This window comes from Tripterygium wilfordii, chromosome 20 (genome assembly GCF_013401445.1).
Source record: "Tripterygium wilfordii isolate XIE 37 chromosome 20, ASM1340144v1, whole genome shotgun sequence".
Classification (NCBI taxonomy): Eukaryota; Viridiplantae; Streptophyta; class Magnoliopsida; order Celastrales; family Celastraceae; genus Tripterygium; species Tripterygium wilfordii.
In genome coordinates this window covers 263,678-286,190 of record NC_052251.1, presented here as the reverse complement: position 1 = coordinate 286,190, position 22,513 = coordinate 263,678, and the positions used below count along the sequence as shown (strand labels likewise).

The 22,513-nt window shown below is 37.8% G+C and overlaps 5 protein-coding genes across 5 annotated transcripts; 2 read left to right on the top strand and 3 right to left on the bottom strand.

Moving 5' to 3' along the window:
- Positions 1-349: 349 nt before the first annotated feature.
- Positions 350-1,065, bottom strand: LOC119987493 (putative invertase inhibitor). The gene has a single exon (XM_038832416.1). The coding sequence runs from the start codon at positions 1,042-1,044 to the stop codon at positions 463-465; it is 582 nt and encodes a 193-aa protein (XP_038688344.1). The 5' UTR covers positions 1,045-1,065; the 3' UTR covers positions 350-462.
- Positions 1,066-4,489: 3,424 nt separating this feature from the next.
- LOC119987484 (pectinesterase inhibitor 12-like) lies at positions 4,490-5,035 on the bottom strand. Its single transcript, XM_038832407.1, has one exon. It carries the CDS (start codon positions 5,033-5,035, stop codon positions 4,490-4,492), a length of 546 nt encoding a protein of 181 aa, XP_038688335.1.
- A 1,141-nt stretch (positions 5,036-6,176) lies between these two features.
- Positions 6,177-6,844, top strand: LOC119987483 (putative cytochrome c oxidase subunit 6b-like). Its single transcript, XM_038832406.1, has 4 exons — positions 6,177-6,346; positions 6,415-6,489; positions 6,632-6,713; positions 6,818-6,844. The coding sequence occupies exons 1-4, from the start codon at positions 6,177-6,179 to the stop codon at positions 6,842-6,844; spliced, it is 354 nt and encodes a 117-aa protein (XP_038688334.1).
- Positions 6,845-7,128: 284 nt separating this feature from the next.
- Positions 7,129-20,421, top strand: LOC119987045 (regulator of nonsense transcripts 1 homolog). The gene is made up of 29 exons (XM_038831761.1): positions 7,129-7,902; positions 9,013-9,264; positions 9,342-9,512; positions 9,639-9,689; positions 9,848-9,940; positions 10,105-10,200; positions 10,461-10,511; positions 10,597-10,715; positions 11,263-11,371; positions 12,027-12,149; positions 12,223-12,294; positions 12,593-12,664; positions 12,762-12,828; positions 13,101-13,243; positions 13,330-13,401; positions 14,013-14,141; positions 15,437-15,592; positions 15,938-16,051; positions 16,145-16,243; positions 16,324-16,401; positions 17,265-17,399; positions 17,695-17,769; positions 17,898-18,015; positions 18,143-18,516; positions 18,604-18,666; positions 18,770-18,841; positions 19,141-19,272; positions 19,366-19,488; positions 19,571-20,421. The coding sequence occupies exons 1-29, from the start codon at positions 7,381-7,383 to the stop codon at positions 19,700-19,702; spliced, it is 3,813 nt and encodes a 1,270-aa protein (XP_038687689.1). The 5' UTR covers positions 7,129-7,380; the 3' UTR covers positions 19,703-20,421.
- Positions 20,422-20,535: 114 nt separating this feature from the next.
- On the bottom strand, positions 20,536-21,708 carry LOC119987046 (protein N-lysine methyltransferase METTL21A-like). The gene has a single exon (XM_038831762.1). It carries the CDS (start codon positions 21,362-21,364, stop codon positions 20,702-20,704), a length of 663 nt encoding a protein of 220 aa, XP_038687690.1. The 5' UTR covers positions 21,365-21,708; the 3' UTR covers positions 20,536-20,701.
- Positions 21,709-22,513: the final 805 nt, after the last annotated feature.

Here is a 22,513-nt window from a genome sequence, read left to right as displayed (position 1 = left end):
TTAAAGGGTGCTTGTAATTGTGCTGAGGTGGTGTTTGGCTACAGATTGTTATCTTGGTGTGTAGTTGTTTTTTCTAAGTTGATTATTCTGTTTCCACCCAGTAACTTATTGAGGTTTTCTCCTCTGTGAAATGAATTCAGGGTTATTCCCTTTCAAAAAAGAAAAAAAACTTCTTCCCTCATGTTCAAACTTGGGCCTCACAAAATATCACATGGTTTGGCCCACGACAGCCCAATTGATTGAACAAAAAAATCCAGAGAGGATCACACAAGCCCATGGTTTTAACAATTGGGTTTTCAAATTTGTATTTCGATTGATTGGAAAAACAGTTGAACAAATGATTCGACAGTAGAGTCGAAAAGCATCCTCCTGAAGAGCAGCTACAGCGGAGCTATGGAAGAATTTTATTAGAGACAGTATATATATATAATACAACCAAGTAGAGAGGACATATATCTACTCTTAAGAATATTTCACAGCTAGAGAAAGCAAGTTGATGATGCACAAGGGTATATCACATAACTGGAAGAGACTGTAGTTATGCTTTGCCAATGGAGAAACTTCTTTCATCTCTCTGAACCCTTCATCACATGTACTTGTTGCAGTCATAACAGCACTCAATCTCACATTTGCAATGCCATAATTTCCGATCAAAAAGGCTTCAATGGCATCAACCAACGTTGAAACGGCATCGGAATACAGTTCAAAGCAATCCCCTAAGCAAGCTGAGGATACAGAACTGTAATTTCCATTACTCAGCATGCTCTTGATTGTTGAAACTGTGTTGGTAGTGTTTTCTAGAGCTAATTCCATCGCTATGATGGCCAGACCCCGAAGATCGGTGGCATGACTGACTGGTATTTCTTCAAGAGAGGTTGAACAAAAATTGTAGCTAAAAGCAATGGATTCATCTGAGCATTTCTTGCAAGTTTTGTTGATTATGTCTAGGGATAGAGCGTTGGTGCTTGAAAACATCTCATGATGAGGAGAAGTTAGCAAGAAGAAGATGAAGAAACAACTTGTCCAGAAAGAAAATTTTCTCATGGTTGCTTTGATTGCTTCTCTTTGTAATCACATGGATCGAGATAAAGAAATGTCCAAGAGTCACTGTATTTGAAGGAAACTTCCTACAGGAGCAGATGCAGACGTATGATACACGTATAGGGGACAAAAAATGTAAGCCTAATGTAGCGTGACAGGTAATCACTTGGCGATAGGCTAGTTGGTTATCTCTTCAGATCGGACCTAGGGAGTATGATGACCGAGATCGGGAGTTCGAACCAATAAACTGAGATATTTTTTTGTGGAAGCCTGATTCTGTGAGTTTGTCCCACTTCTGACATTATGAGGCCCTACCTTCATAGACCTCGACACAGTTCAAAGGACATGTTGGGTTGGGTGGTTACTCAATTAAAAAAAATTAGTGTGACATGTAGTGAAAAGCAAGACTGCCACATCTTTCTGTATTATTATTCATTGAGGGGTAGCTTAGAAGACAATAATATGTATGGTTCTAAAAGCAAGACGTGCGCACCTGTATTAATTTTCATTGAGGGGTCGCGTAGGAGACAATAATGTATGGTTTATATTTCTCGTCTCTAAGTGGTTCTTTATTATTGAAGGAAGCTTCCTTGAAGTGTCTGTGGAGAAGAATATGCAACTCCTGGACAGCACATATATGGGCCGGGCTTTGTAACTTATGTCATGGAGACTTCATGGCCTGCTTGGTAGTTGGTTCCCTATAGTTAGGTAAGTTAGAATTCTAACTGGGCTGAGCCTATATGTGTTACTTGAAAATTTTGGCATAATTTGGCCCAAGTTCGTGTTCACATCTTGAATAATTAATAGGGTGACAAAAAAAAATCGAGTAATAAAAAAATTTGTTTGGGCCCGGATTTCCTTCATTGCAACCTAATCGAGTTAGGTAAATCGGATAAAATTGTTGTATTTTAGACCTAGATCCAATTTTAAATCGGACAGAAAAATATTGTTTGGACCCGGATTTCGTACATCCAACTTATGTTCAAACTTGATTTAATTCAGATCGGACAAATTCAGTTATTCGGATTAGACAAAGTTTTGTCATCCCTAATAATTAAGTACCAGATATGTGTAGTTGCTGAATAAGGCAGTGAATTGATTAAGTTATGGAAATTTTTTATCCTTAATTTCATGTTTTGAAATAAGTTTTATGCCAATTCCTGAAAAGAATTAAATCTCGTAGGTTGTAGAATCAGCCTGGTAGCAAGATCAAAATCATTATCATCACTAGACCATAACATTGAAACAACCATATATATCAATTAATAATACTTCGTGATTGAATTAATTTAGAGGGTGAGGGTGAATACGGATTGGAAGACCATCTGCGGGGGTGACTGTCATGCCATATTTTCTCTTCTCGTCTGGAATCAGAGTCTGGCATTTGAATTTTGTCACTAGATTATGCATGAAAGTAAGCATCGCTAATCGACCAATTTCTCTGCCTGGGCATATATGTGGACCTCCCCCAAATGGAAGATAACTGTGGGGAATAGGCCCTTTTCCTTCAAATCTGGATGGGTCAAACTTCTCTGGATGGCCCTAATGAAAACTAATTTATCGTTGGATGATGACAATTCATTTTGATGGACGAGAATGAAAGTAGTTAGTCTACAATTCAAATTTAAAAATTTTCACAACCACTCGTAAATGTCATGTTGGCGTACTAAGACCATTGAATATTTTCTCGAAAGGACATATAGAAAATAATCTTTACATTAAAGGAAACAAATTCATTAATAAATCAAGGTAAATAAGGCAATGAGTTAACTGATTTTCTTTTTTAATTGTTTATACAGTTTCATGTATATTTAGGGTCCGTTTGGCAGACAATTTTGTCAGTAGCGTATATAGTAACAGATATAGTGATAGCAGATATGCTAGATAATATTGGTAGCAAATATGCTGCTTAAATGGTTTGTGCTGTTTGGTTCAACTTTTGTTAGTAACATCTATGCTGGGTAATATTTTGAGGCAAATGACATTAGGGGTATTAGGCATTTTAGTGATAGCATATGCATATAATTGACAGAGAATATAACAATTAATTTATAAAACAAAGATAATTAATTTAACTATTTATAAATAGTTAAATAGAAGGGTTCCATAATATTCCATATTACCAAAATAAAAATAAATTCAAATAAGTTCATACATTTTTGAACCATCTTGTTAATTGTTTGCAAGAAACATAACTCTAACTCGAATGCATCCCATGAAACCAAATTCAAAATAGGATCTCCCTAATGTGCAATATACCCATAAACCAGTTTCGATACAAGAATAATGAAATCAAGAAACCCAAAACCATTTCAAGTAAGTAAAATGAAATCAAGAGCAAAATATGGAAGGTTGGCACAAATCGATTAACACAAGAAACCAATAAACCCATAAACCAGATCAAGCTAAGATCAATCAGAAGAGAATGAACCAGGAATCGACTAATGAAACACAGAATGAAAGATTCGATAAGTGAAAACAATACAGAGATGAAAGGAATCTCACTGTCGGACTGTCTTCGTTTGATGCGAGGCAGCGGCGTAGGCATGAGTGAGTTCTTTGCCCTAAAATCGACAACTAAGAAGACGAGAGCAAAGAATTCGCACAACCTGATTTCTGTCAATAAAAAGCAGGGTTATTTTAGGCAACTCAATAAAATAATGGGGACAAAATGGGTATGAAATATGCAATTGTCTTAAAATTGTATCAAGCCTCTCATTTTAAAACTACAATAATATGGTATCAAAATTGCATTGGTGTTCGTGCCATGAAATGGCCGTTTGGTGGCAACAGACAATATATTCTCTTTGGTAGCATATATTGTCTTGAAAATAGCTTGCCAAACGGGCCCTATACTGTATTTACGTATGTATATATATGCCTCTTTGGGAATGTTTTAATGTGCTTTATGAAATTCACACTTCGATCAAGAAATCTTCACAGTTGATGGAGATTCGATCCTTGTAAATTCATCAAGAATAACGCACTATCATGGATTAAATTTCTTGAATTACAAACCACGTATCTCCATCATCAACTATCATGCATTGTTACCAATCGCTCGTATATTGACACCATATTATTAGTTTTGGTACACCACATCAACATATGATACGGTGTACCAGGACCATTGAATAATTTCTCACATGGAATAACCCGCCATTGATCCTTTAACGGGCCTGACGTACTATTTGCACAAAGGGCCCATTTTATAAATACAGATTCATGAATTTACCTAATACATACTCGAAGGATAATGGATGTGTGTTATAATGTTATATATAAACAAAAACTATAGATTTTAAGTTCTCTCCCAAAGTTGGTTAAATTTCTACCCTAAGCATTTTAGTTTCATAAGCTTGAAAAATTAGAATCATGAGCGATGAAATTTGTTTTATTCAATCGAGAATATCATCCAAAAGCAACACACACACACACATATATATCATCACGTTCCTTTGGCCATATTAGTAAAAGCAATTGCTATCAAAGCCAATTGTAAGAACAATTTATCTTCCTTAGCCAAAGGAGACTCCGTCCCTGCAGCCTCCTTGTACCAATCTTCACAATAAGTAGGTGCTCTCGGTACATAAATCAAGTCACCTCCCAGCTTTTTATAGTCATGGGTGGACTTAAAATCACTCAGAGCATTAGACAAATCATCTCTCATTACTACGTAAATCCCCCTGCAATCCTCCAACACATCCGCCATGAATTTCCCCGATTTGATTAGCTTCGTAATCAAGGAGATAATGCTTGTTATATTTGAAATCTCTGGATCAATCAGACTGATCAACAACTCTTCAAGATTGCTGGCATGTTTGCTCTCTGGGTTTGATTCCAAGCTGTCGATACAGACTGCGGAAACTATTTTCTTATCATGGGTTATTGCTTCACTGCATGATTTTTGTATGAGATCACACCTTGCAGGAAAAGCCAGGAGAAGAACAAGAAATGTTGATATGTAGATGGAAGACAAGTGGATCTGCACCATATCTGAGAAAAATATGGAGATTAATTTGTAATGGTGTATCATGCTATCATGCATGTGTTTTTAAGTAGGGTTTGTCTAGTTAATAACTTAGGTGGCAATTAATCCAAAATAGGAAACCTTTATAAATACATAATATGGAAAGTAATATTTACATTAAAGGAAACAAATTAATTAATAATTAATTAATCAATCAAGTTCGATTAGGTATATTTATAAATGATCAGACAAATGAATCTATCAAGGCGAATAAGGCAGTGAATTAAAAAATATTGTTCACTGTATTTGTGTTTACATTCATCATAATAAAATAGACGACCAATAATGCATCTAAAATTCAAATTGCAAGAAAATGCTACAATTAATATCATTCAAAAGAATATATATATCCAAGTATTTCATTCCAATAACATTGGCGCTGAAAATTCAAGCTGCAAAAAAAAAAAAAAAAATCATCATTCAAAACATGTTCTAAAACATTCTCCAAAAGATAATCAAAGTCATAATTAAGTTGGTGAATTAAGATTGTTGTAATTCATTGTCATGTTCTATCTCCTCTCCATCATCATCAATATCAACACCACCATCTTATGCAACCTAGAAAAGATAATTACATTAAGAAGAGTAAAAAAGTAATTATTATTCAGTTTCAAAATAAGTATTCTATTCGACGACCTCCAAAGCTGTCTTCGATTTTGATGACGTTGTATCAAGTGGTCGGGTTGACGTCGAATGATGTCTTCAATTCTACTGAGGATAGTTTGCACAATAAAGCACGTGAGCTAAAATGGTCGTTAGGGTGTGCTCGGAGCCCTTTTGGTTGATACTCCCACCGTTCCTAAAGTCCTCTTACTTTACTTCCTTGAGTTTTACAGGATTGTTGGTGTTGGTGCTCTTCAGCAATTCTTGATTGTGGAACTCACCCACCACAACTCTCTAGTTTTTTAAAAATATTTTTTCATGGAATGTGACATATATGTATATTCTTGTATTGAAACGTCAATGTACAGTAATGGCACGTTACTGTCTTTTGGTATGAACAAGTGTACGTCTCAGTACTGAGACGTGGCTTTGGCCATGAAGAGTTGGACAGCCAGAGTGGACGAAGACCGCACCGTTCAAGAGACTTCAATCGAGAAAAACCATGTCGGCGTCGTCTCAAGTGGATCCACACGACAAGATGAGAGCGCGAGACGTGAACAAGGCAGCTAAAGGGGAACAAGCTCCACGGCCAGCACTTGAATACGGCACCGTTTCTTCACCTCCATCAATAGGACCCACCTTCTCTGTCTGCCCTCTTCACAAGCTTTCTCAGTTTCAAGTTCATTTCTTGGTAACTATAATTAAGGATTAACAGCTTGATTTGCTTATAATTAACACAGGAGGATGAATTACACTACCCATTCTCAGACCGAGCCCGCTAGCCACTGCTACGCTCGTTACATTGAGAACATCAGGTTAATTCTTGTCTTATATTTTTTTCCATCAGTATTACGAATTCCATCCTAGTGTTTTTGTCTCAACTATTCAACATACTGTTGAGATAGACGCATACGATTTCATATGTGCTTAATTATACGTAAATGACTAATTAATTAGGTGCCGCCACGATAGGGGAAAAAAATCATGTGAATGTGAAATGTTTGCAAAGCAATATCTGGGTCCATGCCCTATTGAATGGGTAAGTAGACTCTTCACGATCCCAATCTTTCTGCTTATTCGTCAGTCTTTAGTTTAATGGTTTGTTCATGACTGTAATTGATTAAAGAGTTTTAATTTGTGCAGATTGAGAGGTGGAAAGGAGAGGGCTAAATGCATTTTTCCAGCCCCAATCTAGGGGAATTCATAGCAAGCTAGTTAATTATATGTTCTAGCTAGCTTTCTCTTGGAGTAAATTACGGCTCAATGGGCTTATGGATATGGCCAGAGTGAAAACATGTTATGGTACCACGCATTCAACGAAGGCCGAAAGATGGACATATTGGGCCTTAAATTATTTCCAGGCCCAACGCTTTCTAGTTTGCTTGTGTAGCGGCTAAATGGATATTCCCTTCTCATACTGGGCCTACTTTCTTTGATTGAGAGCAGATCCCTTCTCACTCATCGAGGCCCCCAGGAGCTCCAGCCAATCACAGACGCCCCCGACTCTCTGCTTCGCGTTTTTGATCCCAGAAAGAAAAAAGCAGAGACAAACGGAACAGAAACACTCCTCTCTCGCTTCCTCGTCATATTCATCTTTTCTTCCAAACCCTAATCCCCTCCCTGAATTTTTGCTTCTTCCACACCAAACCCTAACCCTAAAAAATTGGGTGCTACTCGTTCTGGTAAGGGCTTGGCGATTGATCGTGATGGATTCACAGCAGAGTAACCTTTATGAGACTGCGTCGCAGCCCGACACAGGCACCGATGCCTACACTTTCCTTGAATTCAATACACAGGGCGAATCTGACTTCGATTACCCCGAATTGACCTGGCCGACGCCCTCTGATTCTCTCGCCGCCTTGTCTCTAGAGCACACCTCTGACCACCGCGGGGGCACATCATTATCGTCCGATCACCACTCTGAGTCCACTGTTGTGTCTCCTGTGTCGGCGTCCACTGCGAAGGGTGGCGGGCGCGGTGGAGGAGCAGGCGGGAACAGTAGTGGTGCAATGGAGGCTCTAGGAGCTGGGATGAGTGGGTTGAATTTTGAGGAGACTGGGGATGACGACGGGTATGAGTTCGGAAAGGGGGAATTCACCGAGCATGCCTGTAAGTATTGTGGGGTGTCGAACCCTGCCTGTGTGGTACGGTGTAACGTTTCCTCTTGCCGCAAATGGTTCTGCAATTCAAGAGGGAACACTTCTGGCTCGCATATTGTGAATCACCTAGTAAGTTTTTGGGTGCTCTTTTGGCCTTATTTTACTGCTTTGTTGACTGAAGGAGGGTTAATAATTTTGGTTCCTCATCACTACATTGGTTACTTATATTTAACTGATGGATAGTTTTCACTCAGTTAGAAATGTGTAAATTTAGAGTTAAGAAGTAGTTCATATTTTTTCTTTGTTGTATGTAGACCGTATCAATTTTAGTAGCTTCTATTTTTTTTGTTGGATTTTTGGAGCACAGTTAATAAATTGGGGAATTGAATATCAAAAAAAAAAAACTTATTAAAAAGATGAAAAGAGATGAAAATACGATTTTTTTTAAAAGACGGAACTAAAGCACCCTCTGGAATCCTTGCAGTAATAATTACTTCTTTTCCTTTTGCTGCTAAAAAAAAGAAGAACAAGAAATGCATCCATGCCTCGGCGCAACCAGATTTAAGATACGGCAAGGAGAGTTACAAGAAGAGCTAAACTAAAAGCCCCAAAATGATTGTCACAAAGACTAGAGCACCAGAATTTCAGGTTTCTAAAGCAACTATCAATAAAAAAACTACAGATTACTCTCAAATATTGAAATCTTGTTGTTTCTTTCAACCCATATCATCTACATGATGGCTAAAGGGAGAATCAGAATAGCCTTCCTCTTTGATACGTCATGCTATGAGTACCGGAATTAGATACTTAAGAACAGTGAAAGAAACATATTCTAATGTCTAATTAAGTGAATTTCATGTAAGTGCTGATGGTATGGTAAGTTTGTATGGAAGTGCTGTTCAGAATCCCTTCTAGTTCATCTTTCTCATATGAACACTTGCAAGATAGACGACATTTAAATTACTGTGCTATGTGGTATGTCCACCTATGCTGAATTTCTCAGTTGATTACTGGTTTGGGTAATTGTTTTGGTTGTCTGCTATTGAATGACATATTAAGGTTTTGGTTAGGTAGTTGAATGTCAGTTAAGCTGATATTCGTCTCTGCTTTGCTTTAAGTCACCTTTTCAAGAACTAGTAGATTTTAATGCTAAAAAAATGGAACCAGTAGATGTTATGATTGGATTGACTTTTCTCGTAAATCCTTTTAACAATTTTGTCTTTTTGGCGGATTCTCCAGGTCCGAGCAAAGCACAAGGAAGTTTGTCTCCACAAAGACAGTCCTTTGGGAGAAACTATTCTTGAATGCTACAATTGCGGATGTCGGAATGTTTTCCTCCTTGGATTTATTTCAGCCAAGACAGAGAGTGTTGTTGTTCTTCTCTGTAGAGAACCTTGCTTGAGTGTGAATGCGTTGAAGGATATGAATTGGGACCTGAGTCAGTGGTGTCCCCTGATTGATGATAGATGTTTTCTGCAGTGGCTTGTAAAGGTTGGTATCTGTAACTTTTATAGAGGGACCAGGATGGGGTGGTGTTTCTAGAACTTTCTGACAATTCCGCTTTGCAGATCCCATCTGAACAGGAACAGTTGAGGGCACGCCAAATTAGTGCCCAACAAATTAACAAGGTAGAAGAGCTCTGGAAGACAAATCCTGATGCTACCCTCGAAGACCTTGAGAAGCCCGGGGTGGATGATGAGCCCCAACCCGTAGTCTTAAAGTATGAAGATGCATATCAGGTGCATATTTTAGCTATTATTTTTTATGATTTAGGCTTGACTTGTGATGCAAGAAAGTTCTTATGAAATTTCCTCCATGTAATGGCTAATTTACTAATTCTCTGGTGATTTTGTTTCCTTTTGCAGTATCAAAATGTATTTGCACCACTTATTAAGCTTGAAGCTGACTATGATAAAGTAAGCCATCACTTTCCTGAATTGCCTTTGAAGATGATGTTTACATGGGCTTGTGTTCTCTTAACGTTTCTCTGTGTTACTATACTTATTTCTCCCGTATAAAACATTTATTTCTGTGTGACATTGTTTTGTGCCTTATAGTCTCAGTTCTTTTGCAGATGATGAAAGAATCTCAGAGTAAGGACAATGTCACAGTTCGATGGGATATCGGTCTTAACAAAAAGCGTATTGCATACTTTGTTTTTCCGAAGGTTTCTAAACTGTCACTATTTTACTCCATTGTTGTTAATGTTGTTGTGCATTTATGTATACTATATTTTCTTTGGATGCTGCTGTCTGCTGAGTTTTTGTTGATGACTTGTACTTACGTATATTCCTCATTTCGTGGAATTACACACTCACACTGATGTTTCAGGAGGACAATGAGTTGCGCCTTGTTCCTGGTGATGAGCTGCGGCTGCGTTACTCTGGAGATGCAGCTCATCCAGCTTGGCAGTCTGTTGGACATGTGGTATGCCTCATAACTAAAGATATATGTCTTAAAATTGAGAATGTATTTGATATTTTGATTCCTTTAGAGGATGGTAATATGTTCATTTACTAAAGATATATGTTCTATTCAAAATGTGTTTGATTCCTATAGGGGATAGCAATATGTACATTTACTAGATCTGAATCTGCATTGTTACCTGTACCATTTTTTTGTAGTAATTGTATTGCGCACAGCTATTTCTTTGTATGTTATAGCTACTTATATTTCTGTTGTTTCAGATCAAGCTCACTGCACAAGAGGAAGTAGCACTTGAGCTTCGTGCTAATCAGGTACTTTTGATTTATGTGCAGTTAGTTCTCTGATCTTCATTTTTCTTGAGTTGACTATGGTTCTTATCACTGCTGTTTGATGCAGGGAGTTCCTGTTGATGTGAACCATGGTTTGAGTGTTGATTTTGTATGGAAGAGTACAAGCTTTGACAGGATGCAAACAGCTATGAAAACTTTTGCAGTAGATGACACAAGTGTTAGTGGGTAGGTCTACAGGTCCCAATGTCCTGTCTATATGTGCATTCCCGTGGTTAAGTTGTGTTTTTCTTGCTATTTGCCTACTTTGAATTTTAGTAGATTTGTGTTTTCCAGAAATTTACGACTTTTATCTTAACAATAGTATAGTTCAGCATTATATGTAATTTATAACTTTGAATGGCTTTTTTCATGGGTTTTGGGTTTATATATTATTCAGGGTCATCTGTTCCTATGTAATTTGCCATATTATAATGCCATTAGTAATTTGTTGGTAATAACAGAATGTTAGCATTAATTGCTCAGAGACTATCTTCTGCTCATTCTTTGGCTGGAAGTCTGAACCCAAAGCCAACCACTGACTGACTTTACTCATTGACCTTTGTTTGAATAAGCTGTAAAGGCATTTGCCTGTAGAGAGCTATGTCTGACTACTACTAGTTTTAGCTAATTGCCTAATCATGCTTCCCCACCTCGAGGTGGATTTTAAATAATATACTTGCGTTGAGTTGAAAATATACGTACTTGGTTTATCTGATGTGATGATCTGGGTCAGGTATATATATCATCATTTGTTGGGACATGAGGTTGAGATTCAACTGGTTCGTAATACTCTACCTCGTCGTTTTGGTGCTCCAGGCCTCCCTGAGTTGAATGCATCTCAGGTATGCTATCTTGAATAAATAGTCTGGTCAACCTATTAACATTTTTTTGCTCTGTTCAGTTGGTGCTCTGCTGTTATATTTGATTCTGCTTCTTAGAACCCAAGGCTTAAGTATTTTTTGTTTATGCTGAGATCTGCATAAGTGGGTTACTTTATATTTCCTTTTACTTGTTTTATTACTTTATCATGTTCTTGGAACATGCATGTGTATCAACTTTGTAATGTATGATCAATGTTTAATGGAAGTATTATTAATTTTTCGCAATTCCATCCATGTTTACCTTCCTAACAGGCCAGTTTTATACGTTTGACTGCCCTGCTTTCATCTAACGTCACCGTGTATTTTAATTCACACTCTTATCCATCTTCCGCTAGATGTCTAGTGGGAAATGTATGTATTTGTTTTTTCACCATGTTTGGTAATTATCTACTTAAGACTTTAAATCAATCTAGCTGACTAGCTGAGGTCCTTTGACATTTGTTTCTCTCTCCATTTATCTTCTATCATTGCAGTTGTCTTGTTCATTAAATTTCCATTCGATTGCTTAGTTTTTGTAGGTTGTCAATTTTTAGGTTTGCATTTTCTGACATAATAGCTTATCAATGTGTCGCTGCTAATCTGCTATCACTCATCATACTATCTATATTTTTCACAGGTTTTTGCTGTTAAAAGTGTTCTTCAGAAGCCTATCAGTCTGATTCAAGGACCACCTGGCACAGGCAAGACTGTCACTTCTGCTGCAATTGTTTATCACATGGCCAAACAGGGCCAGGGACAGGTAAGATCTTTAAATATTTTTTATTTTCTTTTTTATTTTTAGATCACGATATATGTTGGCATTATTTTTTCAGGTTCTGGTATGTGCTCCAAGTAATGTAGCCGTAGATCAATTAGCTGAGAAAATAAGTGCCACTGGCTTAAAGGTAAAGAATCAATGCTTCCCCCAGTTATATTTAATGCGTTTTAAGTATGAAGTCTGGCCATTTGTAGCTTTGTTTTATTTTGATTTTTCTCAAAAGCACAAACATAGCTTGTTCCATTTTGAGAAGACTTGTATAACTAATGGGTTCAAGATGTGCATCTCTTGGATTAATGGCAACTAACAAGATAGTAATCTACTTATGTATTCCCTTTTTTGGATTATTTGTTCTCTTTCGAGGACTTCTTCTTATGAAGTCATGCATTTGTTCCTGAGGACATGCATATTACTATTTTCTTCAGGTTGTCAGGCTTTGCGCAAAATCAAGGGAAGCTGTGAGCTCTCCTGTTGAGCATCTGACCCTCCACTATCAGGTTCGTTGATTTACTACTTTTTGGGAATACTCTATTGTAATGTTTTCTCTATGGGTAGCGGTTCTTGGCATGATTCTTATCAGTAATGACATTACAGGTCCGTCACCTTGACACATCTGAAAAGAGTGAACTTCACAAGTTGCAACAACTGAAAGATGAACAGGGTATGTCTTTATTTCTCGCATTCATAATGAGGAAGTTGTAGTTTTCATAATGTTGTAGATAGGCAGGCCAAAAATGGATGGATAGAAATAATACAGAGGGATATTGGCATAATAGGATGGATGGAGAATTTAGTATTCCACTGAATTGAATGGTAAAGAGAACTTGTCATAATTTTCTTTATGAAGTTATGTAGCAAACCCAAATTTTTTTTTTGAAATTTTAAGTGGGTATCCTACATTTCACCATTTTTTAATGTTTCAATTATCTACAGGAGAACTGTCTAGCAGTGATGAGAAGAAGTACAAGGCACTAAAGCGAGCTACAGAGAGGGAGATTACTCAAAGTGCAGATGTGATTTGCTGCACCTGTGTGGGCGCTGGAGATCCTCGATTATCTAACTTTAGGTTCCGCCAGGTTGGAATACATTTATGTTAGCTTTGGGATCTGAACTTTGATTGTCATTCTGGACCAAAAAGCTGATGTGTGTTTCTTTGTGTTAGGTACTTATTGATGAATCTACTCAGTCAACGGAACCTGAGTGTCTTATTCCTCTGGTTCTTGGGGCAAAGCAGGTACATGGGGATCAAATTTTATGTATAAACTTGACGCACGAAGCCTTTAGGATTTAGGAATTTCCTTTAGTATTTAGGATTTTAGTTTATTCTTATTAAACTAGGAAGTCTTTTCTTATTAGAATTAGTAGACTTACTTTTCTAATGAGAAGTAGAAGTATTTTAATTTCCATATTAATGGGATTAGAACTTTGGATCTCTATATACGGAGTAAAGGACTCTTGTACTAGCTTATAAGGCTCTGAAGAATAAAAAAGATAGTTTTTTTTCAAAATTGTAGTAGGAGAGTTTCCTTACACGTTTGGTGAGAGACTAATACACACTTGGTGAATGATTGAGAAGGGAAGGTGAGTTTATCTGACCCCACCTAGGAGATTCAGGGTGATACTGTTCTACTTTAAAGATTCAACCACTGTTCTTGTTTGGTGAACATTCTGTTACTGCATAAAACCTAGGAATTTGGAATTTCTGTCCTGGGGTTTTGTGATTTGGGGTTTAGGGTTTTGGTTTGCTTAATCCTAAACAAAATCTACATCAGCAGTTTAAATTCTACATCAAAAGTCCTCTTAATTATTACATTTCCAGTTCTCTGACAAAGATTTCTTTATTAGATTATTCTTGTTGGTGACCATTGCCAGCTTGGTCCAGTCATCATGTGCAAGAAAGCAGCACGTGCTGGGCTAGCTCAGTCTCTCTTTGAACGCCTTGTTATGCTAGGCGTGAAACCGATTAGGCTGCAGGTAATTTAAAATTTCATGGTTCCCGTTTCCCTCTGGGCATTTGGTTGTGGTTTCCTGGTGGATGAGGAGGCTGTTAAAAGTCTTCAGACGACTTGTGTGTGCAACGGTTTAGTTCCTTTATCATGTTCTTTTCGTTGACTGCCAAGTGATATGTTATAAAATGCTGCTGCAGTGGTGGTATTTGTGTTGTATGTTCACCATATTGTCTGGTGGGGGCTGCATGATGGATGCCCTTTGGACAATTATGCTGTAAGCATGTAGTAAGTGTGTGTCTTTTTGATGTGCTTTATTGCCATTAGACACGGAGACACATAAAAGAGCTCCTGTGGCCTAGTGGTAGCCTGCCAGTTTCGATTTCCCCCTCCCTTGAACAATCATCAATTAACCCCAATCAACAATTAACCCCATACATTGCTTATCAAACAATGGAGATACATAACTCATAAAATCATTAATTTTGCACTTTAGATGTGTGGAGCTTGTTTATTTTATTTGAATGATAATTGGTTGTTGCTTTACTCTCTGGTACCATGTTGTTGTCCCCTTCTAGAAGGAAAATCTCAATATATTTTTGCTATCTTAATCTGTATGTGTGCTGTTGATAGTTCTTGCTGACTTTACCTACATTGACTGACTAAGAATGGATCAACTACTAAATCTTTGCTAGAAATTGCTTTTACCTATTTCTCTCAGCAATCTATTATTAACAAACCTCTTCACAACTCCTTTCACTGTAATGGATTACTATAAGAGTAATATCTAAAACAAGAGAAAGAAACGAACATAAAATTGTTCCTAGATAGATAGGATATGTTCCCTATGGTGACTGGATTAATTTAATCTGTATTTTGTGCTGTGGATAGTTCTTACTGACATTTTTCTTTGAAAATATATATTGATAGTTCTATTAATATATATATTACTATAAGAGTAATATCTAAAACAAGAGAAAGAAACGAACATAAAATTGTTCCTAGATAGATAGGATATGTTCCCTATGGTGACTGGGTTAATTTAATCTGTATTTTGTGCCGTTGATAGGTCTTACTCACATTTCTTCTCCATTGGCAAGTAGTGGTTCTAGCTCAATGATATTGATTATCTGTGCTTTGTACTGTTGATTATTTAATGTGATATATGTGATTTCATAGTCAATTTATGTACTGAGTACTAAATGTGGTTTATCAATGTATATTATGGTTCATTTGTAATGTCCATCCAAATTCTTAAGTAGATACTATTGTATTTAATATGTATTGCAGACTGATATATCATGTTTTGTCTCTTAATTTTAGGTTCAGTACCGAATGCACCCATCTCTGTCAGAATTCCCTTCTAATAGCTTTTATGAAGGTACCCTGCAAAATGGAGTTACAATTAACGAAAGGCTGTCATCAGGCATTGATTTCCCGTGGCCTGTGCCTAATCGTCCCATGTTTTTCTATGTCCAGGTACTGTATTTTTTTGGCACTAAATCTTAAGCAATTCGTGTACTGCTTTTACTTTTAAGCCTCTTTTGATTTGGGGGAAGAAGCTGTTTTTTGGGGATGACAAACAATATCTGATGGTTCAATTTGGTGAGTGCCTCTTTTTTGTTAGGGTAGAGGGAATGAACATGCCCCTAACTCTCCAAAAAGGGTCCTTTTTATTAACAGTTATCAAAGAGGATGCGTTTGATTTATTTTGTTAATATTATTGAGCAAAGCTCTCTTCCCATGCTACTGCTATCCCATCTCTCTTTTCTAAATCTGCAAATTCTTCTTGATTATGATGTATAATTACTTCTTTTTTTTTAGATGGGACAAGAAGAAATAAGTGCCAGTGGGACATCCTATTTAAATCGTACTGAGGCTGCAAATGTTGAAAAGATTGTAACCACCTTTTTGAGGAGTGGTGTAGTCCCTAGTCAGGTAGATCATGATCTTCTTTTTGCATTCAACTTTTTGGCGAGTGGAGGTTCACTTTTGTGATCTGGGATATTTAATTACCTCATCTTCATGTAGATTGGGGTCATAACTCCGTACGAGGGGCAGAGAGCATATATTGTAAACTATATGTCCAGAAATGGTGCTCTCAGGCAGCAACTTTACAAGGAAATTGAGGTGATTCAGGGATATGGCTTGTCTGGTTTAGATTCAAATTTATATGCGGTTGCAGTTACATAATATGTGTATTATCTCAGGTTGCTAGCGTTGATTCATTTCAAGGAAGGGAAAAAGATTACATCATTTTGTCTTGTGTGAGAAGTAATGAACATCAGGTAATTTTTTTCCGACTGTTTACCCTTTGCATGCTACTTAGTGAATATTGATGTGCCTTATCTTCTAATAAGAGAGATCTTATTTGGAGACTGGACTTGATGCCTCTGCCCTTAATTTACCATGCCAATCATAGTCCCCAATTTCTCAACTAATGCTACTACCTAGTATTTTGGATGCTTCAGAAATGAATGATACACTTTGAACTCCAGAAGGAGGTGGATTTCCGTTTTGTTTTATTTTATTTTACCTCTGTGGTATTAGTAGAAATTTGTGGACCCCTTCTGTATTTTATTCTTCCTTATTTTTCATTTACTTGCTCGAGATGCAGGAAAACAAAGTACTTTTGTGCCACACACAATGTTGTAGTGTCCACAATTAAATTATCTATTACGTCTATTAATTAATTTACACTTTGGCTGAGAAGATTTTTTTCCCTGTGACCTGTAAGTTGTAATGTGCTAACAAAGGAATCATGGGTGAAACCCACTTAGATATCCAATTTGCTTTCCATGGAGTTCGTTAATGGTGGGATTGACACTTGGTAATGTACTTTGAAATGATCTAAATTAGATGCATGGCAGTGCACAACTACAATCCTTACAGATGAATGGTCATACGACAATTTTATTTTAGTGAGTCAATTATTATAAAATTTTCAGATCAACCATTTAAGAATTTCTATTTGGTACTGAAACTAAATGTGGCTATTTTTATTTTCATTTGAAGTACTGAACTGTGATGCCATAGGGTGTTTAGCATTATAAGAAAAAAAGATGCCATAGGGTGTTAGCTATATCTTTTTTTTTGCAAGAATCTTAACTCTGTCCTTATGAATCACTTATCGTGTTCAAATTCTGAACAGGGCATTGGATTTCTTAATGATCCTCGTAGGCTGAATGTGGCATTGACACGTGCACGATATGGTATTGTCATTCTTGGGAACCCTAAAGTTCTAAGCAAGCCACTGTTATGGAATGGCTTGTTGACACACTATAAGGTATTTTTAGCTGCTTTTTATGTCATAATGTTAGTGGTAGATTTTGTGTGCTCTTTTTGAAACTTATATGATGTTGTCTGGAAGCGGTTGTGGATTCTTGATCTAGCTAGGTGATGATAGACAGATGTTATCTTGAGTTAGCAATCTGTATTTTCAGTTTCATCAATTAAGAGAAGTAGTTCCGGATCATTTCAAATTTCTGTTGTTCAAGTTGTTGTACTTGTCAAGAGTCTGTGTCCTGTTACTTTGCAATCTCTTTTCACTAGAATTCTTGTATCTTTTTGTTCACTAATAGGAGCACGAGTGCTTGGTAGAAGGGCCTTTAAATAACTTGAAGCAGAGTATGGTTCAATTTCAAAAGCCCAAGAAGGTATGGTTATTAATAAAGGATAGGTCTCACCTAGTGGGTGATGATCGGACATTATCTGATTTTCAAATAGATAATATGCGAGAGAATCAATTTGAAGTTTCGTTATTTTTGCTACTATTTGGATACAGATCTACAACGACAGGAGACTTCTCTTTCTTGGTGGACCTGGTATCGTACCTAATGATAACTTTGGGTCCAGTGCATCATCTACCCCAAATGCTGATAGAAGAAGCAGTCGTGCTAGGGGTATTCTACTGCTTCTTTCTAAATTCTCTTTTGTTTGTGAGGTTGGACTGGGAATTGGCTGAGGACACTAGACTATGTTGTTTGTTCTTCCTCGTCTGAGTAATACTTTACTTGCTGCCAATTATAGGTTCTTATATGCCACCTGGACCTCCTAACGGTACCCACAAGCCTGGAGTTCATCCTGCTGGGTTTCCTATGCCCCGTGTTCCGATTCCACCATTTCATGGTGGTCCACATTCTCAGCCATATGCCATTCCAGCACGTGGAGCTGTGCATGGGCCAGTTGGAGCTGTTCCTCATGTCCCTCCACCAGGAAGTCGAGGGTTTGGTGCTGGGCGTGGCAGTGCTGGTGCGCCCATAGGCAGTCATCTACCTCACCATCAAGGCACACAACAAACTGTTGGAAATATTGGGACTAATTTCAATTTTCCTGCCCTTGAGAATCCGAATAGTCAGCCATCAGTTGGAGGTCCATTGTCTCAGCCTGGTTATGTTAACAATGTACTTACTGTTTCTCCCAAATTTTCTTCTGAATTGCCTGTCCTTTTCTTGAAATTCTCATGTTATGAGAGTATGTATGGACTGTAGATGCCAGTTCAAGGTCAAAGCCAAACATTCCGAGATGGATTTTCCATGGGGGGCATGTCTCAGGTTTGTTTGTCCTTGGATGCGTCATTAGCTTTATATATGTGTATATAAATTATGTTTTTGAAATCCATTTCCTTGATTTGTCTCTCAATCACCATCAAATCAGGACTTCTTGGGTGATGACTTCAAGAGCCAGGGATCACATGTTCCTTATAACGTTGCTGATTTCTCAACTCAGGTACTTGGATCAGAGATTGGAGAAATTAGGATAACTCTGTAACTTAGTATGTTGGAGTAAATAAGTGGTGGTTCTTTTTAGCATTTTTTGCTAGGCATTGGAAAACAAATCGGTATTGAAATATAATTTGTCATTGGAAGTGCATGAAGAGAATATCAGAGGGATCTTTTTTTTTTTTTCCCTCTCTGAATACTGCATCAAAAGTTAGCATTGAATACCACTCTCCGCAATAATCTTTTCCGGCAATGGATGGTTTTTTGAAGTCTTTTATGTTGACTTGTGATCAAAATGCTTTGCAGGCTTCTCAGAGTGGATATGCTGTTGATTATGTTACACAAGGAGCTCAAGGTGGTTTTCCAGGAAACTTCCTTAACCAGAATTCTCAAGCTGGATACTCCCGTTTTGGTTCTGGAAATGATTTCATGTCCCAGGTTAGATCCATGCATGTATTTTGTCCGTTGTTTCTACTGATGGTTTAAGGGGTCATCATTTGCCCAACCTATTGAACTGCTTCTATGTCGCAGGACTACATGACTCATGGATCACAAGGGCTCTACACTCAGGTTGGCTTTAATAATGACCCTTCACAAGATGATTCATCTCAAAACCATTTTGGTGTGGCCAATCCCAATTCACTCCAGTCCCAGGTTTCTTTCCTTACCAATTACTAGAATGGTTAAATGCAAAATTGTAGGCATGTAGAATTTTAGTTGACCAATTTGTTTTCAGGGCTTGATGAGTTCTCTCTACTCCCAGCCTTTTGCCCATTACAACACACAGCCACTGAACTTGCAGGCTCCACAACAGCAGCCTCAGCAAGGTCAAGGCTCTCTAAACCAGAACGTTCATTACAATGGTTGAGAGGCCTTGGGGGCACTTGTTTGTGATGGGTTATACTCTTCGTGTTCAGCCACTTGGTTTGTGCTGTTATGTGTGCCCAAACGTATTATCCTCTAATGGGAAGCAGCAATTGCTGTGCTTTTGGAGGCCAGGCTGACTCGTTATGAAATGCATGGTAGCTACTGGAATTTGGAAATAAGAGAAATAAGTCGGCAATGGCTACTGGCCCATGGAAATCAGGGCAGCACATCCGAGGCTGATAACAAAAGGATAACCCCGAATTATGTGCTTCAAGTTGTGTTTTGAGAACGTATTTTGAAGTAAGAGAGCATTACATGGCACGGTTTTGTCGGAAGGGAAAGTCTTTGAGGAGGAAAGCCCGCTTTATTCACTTAGGTGAACCCCATTATTCATAAGGAAGCAGAGCTTAACATTTGAATTTTGTACAGCAAGCTGGGGAATGTAAAGGCTAACCCTTTCAGCTCGTCCTGACATGTAATTATACTCTTTAACGATATTGTTGATCAGACGATGACGATATCTTAGTAGTGTGTCCGGGTGCAGTAAGTAGAGTCAGCTGGTATATAAACGTGTGGAGTGGGTTTTTTGTGACACATGCTTTACCTTCGTCCCATTTGTTTTATGGGGGACTGAAGTTAAAAGTTTCCTTAAATTGTAAGGAAATCGTAGTACAAAGTTATGAGCAAATTATGAATGGTGGAATGGAATGATTCTATTGCTGGGTTTTGTTTAAGGTGCTTTTCATTTTTTGTTGATTACATGTGATTGATAACGTGCTTAAGCCTAGATGGTGTGCACTCGTTCGAGGTCGGGATGTCGGGAGTTAGATTCTAAATTGGGATGTCGGGAGTTTGATTATAAGTTCATGCCATTATCTTCAAGTGATTAGCATTAGGTCTCGGTCTAACTAATAAGTCATGTGTGTTTGTGCGTGCTTAATCCAGCCGGAGTTTAGGCATGGGCATAGTGGGCTGTTCAAAAGGGGCACTATTTTCATTATCAAGAGGTGCATTGTTTGCATGGTTTTGCTATATAATACACGGCAAAAGTCTCTACATTCCCATCGCCATCTGACAGCGGACTACAACTCTCACGGAGAAGATTTGGAAACTCGACGACCCAAAAACCACGACTGGCCAACTCGCCGAGGCATTCACAAGTCCACGGCCGAACCTCACAGGCAGCCAAAATCCTTGTCTCTTCTCCACAAACCATCCCCAGCGTCAATGCCAGTCTCGCCATTTCTTCGGGGTCATAGAAAACGTCGCTCATCAGTACCACGTCGAACTTCTCCAACTCGCCGCCTTGACTCAGTAATTCTGTCGAACCCCACTCGAGTTCCCTCACCTCCACCCGGTCCTTTAATCCGTTTGCTTCGACGTTTTCCTTGAGCCCTGGAAGCAGCGACCCGATATCTGTGAGAACAACGCGGCTGGCGCCGAGCCGGGCTGCGATCAAACCCGGCAGGCCGGCTCCAGCTCCAAGCTCAATGACGGACTTATATTTGAAATCGAGCTGCGTGGCCATCCACTCGGAAAGAACGAAGGCCGAGTTCCATAGCCACGACCCAGTGAGTGTGCAACCCGTCAGCGAGTCATATACATCGTCGAGTTCGTGAATAGTTAACTTTTGGCCTGCAACTTCTACTTCTCTTATGCCCATAATAGCATAATAAGGTTTGTGTACAAAACCTCTGTTGGTTCCCTGCGGCTTTTAACGGTGGAGGCCTGTGAGTTGTGATTATAATAATATTCATGAAAAAAAATCTGGTAAGTGGTAGAGGGAATCGCATTGATTCTGATGTTCTACAGAATTCTGTTCCAAAAAAAAAGAAACAAGAAAGCAGCTTAAAAGATTGCAATGGCATCAGATGCTTGATATCGTCGTGGGCTTGGGCCCTTAAAACTTCCTTTCTTTAAAACACTAGTGGGTACTGGTTTATAGTGAAGGCCCATTTGGCTGTATAGTGGGCTAGCCCATTGGTTTCCAATGACCAAAGCATCTAGATTCTAGAAGTTGAAATTTTGTGATAATCAATGTTCAAGCTTAGGTGAACCTTGATTATTTGACTATTTGAAATGATTTTTTATTTTTGTCCTTCTCTTTTGTCTCCTATACATTAAGTAATGATGTATATTTATACAAGTATTATTCTTCAAAACTTGTCGGACTATATGAAGAGAAAATCCATCTTTGAGTAATTTTTGATGCACATCGCTTTCGAATTCGACCCATTATATGTCACACATCATCATCCCATTTTTTTATTCCAAAAATTCAACGATCGGCCACATAAACCAAGGTCGATCTCAATCTCCATTCCACAACTCTTTTTCAAAGTTTCAATGTATTATAATTGTTGATGTCACATTTGTCATTGCATGTATCTTAATTATTTGATTAGACAGCTTAGTTAGTTATATTATATTTATATCTTTTTCTACGCTTCAACTACAATTTCATAAGATCTTATGAGTTTACCCATTTTCATTCTCCTTAGGACTTCTCATCCTAATATGTCTTACATGCCAAGTGGCAAGTATCATTATCCTCAAGAGTATTACATGTCACATAAAAAATCGTTACATGCAAAATTATCTACATTTTAACATAAAATCAAAATAATTATGTAATAATTATCCTAATTATATAATTGGTTGTTTTTTCTCCTCTTTGGCTATTGAATAAAAGACCCCTAAAATTAGAAGTTTTAAAAAAATTCACATGGAAATTTAGTTAGGATGAAATCTCAACTTCCCTTTGAAAAATCATAAAGTCAATCTCCAACAACTTCCTTTTTAACAGATTAGG